Genomic DNA, 2,154 nt, shown 5'->3' with positions numbered 1-2,154 from the left:
TCTTCTGAGTCTGTCGCCGACCGATTGGCTTCGTCACACCCAATCGGAACTGTCTTCTTCCCAAAACATTTTTTTTTTTTTGGGGGGGAGGCGGCGGTTGGGCAACTCCGTGGGGGCAAATCCCATCGAAGTAGTCACGGATGCGGCGCAGCGGCCTCCCGGCTGTCCCAGCCAACTTTGTTGGCACTACTGAGCCGGCTGCTGTTGGGTCGTGCTCTCCCACTGGCGCCCACTTCTCTCCTTTTCCCCTCCGCCGCCTCCTGTGCACCGTGTCTGCCTTTCCCACTTGTCCCGCTTTCCGTTTCTTCGCTGTAGGAATCCACAGGCTACACAGCAAGACATTCACAAGGCAGCGGTGAGTATGGCGGCGTGTTGGGGGCGGCGTGGCTGCTGTGCGCACTTTGGCTCGCGGCCCTCTGCGGCGTCGCCGTGCCTCCTCCTCCTCCTCGTCCTTCTGCTGCTGCTGCTGCTTCCGTTACCCCCGCACAGCGCAGCCGCCCAAGCCGCAGCAATTCCTGACACCCCAGTGAAGATTTTGATGTTGAAGAGAAGTGAACTTGGCGTATTCACTCCAATGTCTATCGCATTTTACGCCGGCCTGCATGCATCACTGAGGGCGCACAACTCCACGGCTTCGGACGACGTTCGCGTTGAAATTGTCGAAAGGGAAACGACGTTGGACGACTACGTCACCGTTCTGGAGGACGTGATGGAGAAGGAGAAGGACATTCTCGCTATTCTGGGCCAGTTCGGTGACACTTCCGTGAGGAAGGTGCTTCCAGTTTTGCCTCGCTATGACCTCGTCTCTTTTGCCCCAATAACCGGGTCGAGTTTGGTTCGTGGGTGGAACCCCAACTTGTACTTTGTGCGCGCTGACCCTGCGGCCGAGCTGCTGGCACTTCTCCGCTACGCCGTGATGCAGCTGCGGGTGCTTCGGCTGGGCTTCATGTACCTGCAGGGCGTCCTTTTTGGTGAAGAGGAATATGAGCAGGCACATGATGTGCTGTCGGCGATGGGCTACGACTTCTGCGGTGTCTTCGCCGTGAAAACCGCTTCGAGTGGTGAGGCCGACCCTAACGAGTTCGACGATGCGTGGGAGCGGTTTGCCGCCACTCGGCCGCAGGCGGTGATTGTGTTTGGCTGGCCGACGGCAGACAGCAACAGATTCATTAAGAGGATGCTGACGGACAGGCGCACCGCCGGCGCGTACATGCTGGCTCCCTTTTTGTTGCAGCCATTTGTTTTGGAACACGTGGCGCGCTGCCGTGGCTGGTGGTGTCAAGTTTGTGCCCGGGCAGGTGATCACGACGGGGACGAACCCGCTGGCGAGGGACGCAACGTACGACGCCATCCAGCGCTTTCAGGTGGCGATGCGGGATTACCTGAAGAACAGCGGGCAGAGAGACTACAAGGACACGGAGCATTTCCTCAATAATGACGGTGACGGGGAGCTGATGGTTGATGGGTGGATTGGCGGCGAGGTGCTGGCGCAGGCGCTGAGGGACTGTAAAGGGGTGAGGGACCGCAAGTCGTTCATGGAGTCTCTCTTCAACCAACGCCGGTATTTAATCGACGACCTTGTGATTGGCGACTTCGGGGGCGAGTGTAAAGGCGAGGCTGAAGCACGGGGTGCTGTCTGCCACTGCAACCAGGGCGGTGCCGCGGTGTACATGAAGCGGTTCGTGGAGGGCTTTCGTGCGGAGGTGGTTGATAAGGGCCTCACGACGTTCAGCTTGTCAAGTTGTCACGGTTCAGAGATTGAAGCGCCGCCGGTGTTCAGTGGGGCGGCCTTTCTAATGAATGACAGCGCTGTTGCAAAAGCTGCCTCTGCAGAGTTGCTCCTTGGGGGTGCTCTGGCATATTCACCCCAGATGGCCTCGTGGGATGAAAGTCAGATCCACGTGGCCCCTCTTCCCTCCACTCTTGCTGATGCCCGTGACGCCCTGCAGTCGGAGCTGCAGTCACGGCGGGTTCATGGGGTTGCGGGGGTTGTGACGGAGGCGATGCTGGGCGTGGAGAGTGTGGCCTTCATCGACCCGCTGCAGCTCGAGCCGCGGCTGAACAGGTTCCGTCGGCACGTGATCCACCTGTCGCCGACGCTGGAGCAGCAGTTCTTCGTGCTTGCGGAGTACCTCCGGGACACGGGTGTCCGCG

The 2,154-nt window shown here is 59.8% G+C and overlaps 2 protein-coding genes across 2 annotated transcripts; both read left to right on the top strand.

Annotated features, from left to right (window-relative positions):
* Window positions 1-361: 361 nt before the first annotated feature.
* Window positions 362-1,435, top strand: Tco025E_10092 (receptor-type adenylate cyclase; the record flags this gene model as incomplete). The annotated part of the gene is made up of 1 exon (XM_029376881.1): window positions 362-1,435. The coding sequence occupies one exon, from the start codon at window positions 362-364 to the stop codon at window positions 1,433-1,435; it is 1,074 nt and encodes a 357-aa protein (XP_029223001.1).
* Window positions 1,436-1,454: 19 nt separating this feature from the next.
* On the top strand, window positions 1,455-2,154 carry Tco025E_10091 (receptor-type adenylate cyclase; the record flags this gene model as incomplete). The annotated part of the gene is made up of 1 exon (XM_029376880.1): window positions 1,455-2,154. A coding segment is annotated over one exon (700 nt), but the record flags the coding sequence as incomplete, so codon positions are not given.

Source organism: Trypanosoma conorhini (genome assembly GCF_003719485.1).
Source record: "Trypanosoma conorhini strain 025E chromosome Unknown Tco_14.4_contig_01460, whole genome shotgun sequence".
NCBI lineage: Eukaryota > Euglenozoa > Kinetoplastea > Trypanosomatida > Trypanosomatidae > Trypanosoma > Trypanosoma conorhini.
The sequence above is the reverse complement of the archived record's forward strand: the minus strand, read 5'-3'. Positions and strand labels throughout refer to the sequence as shown.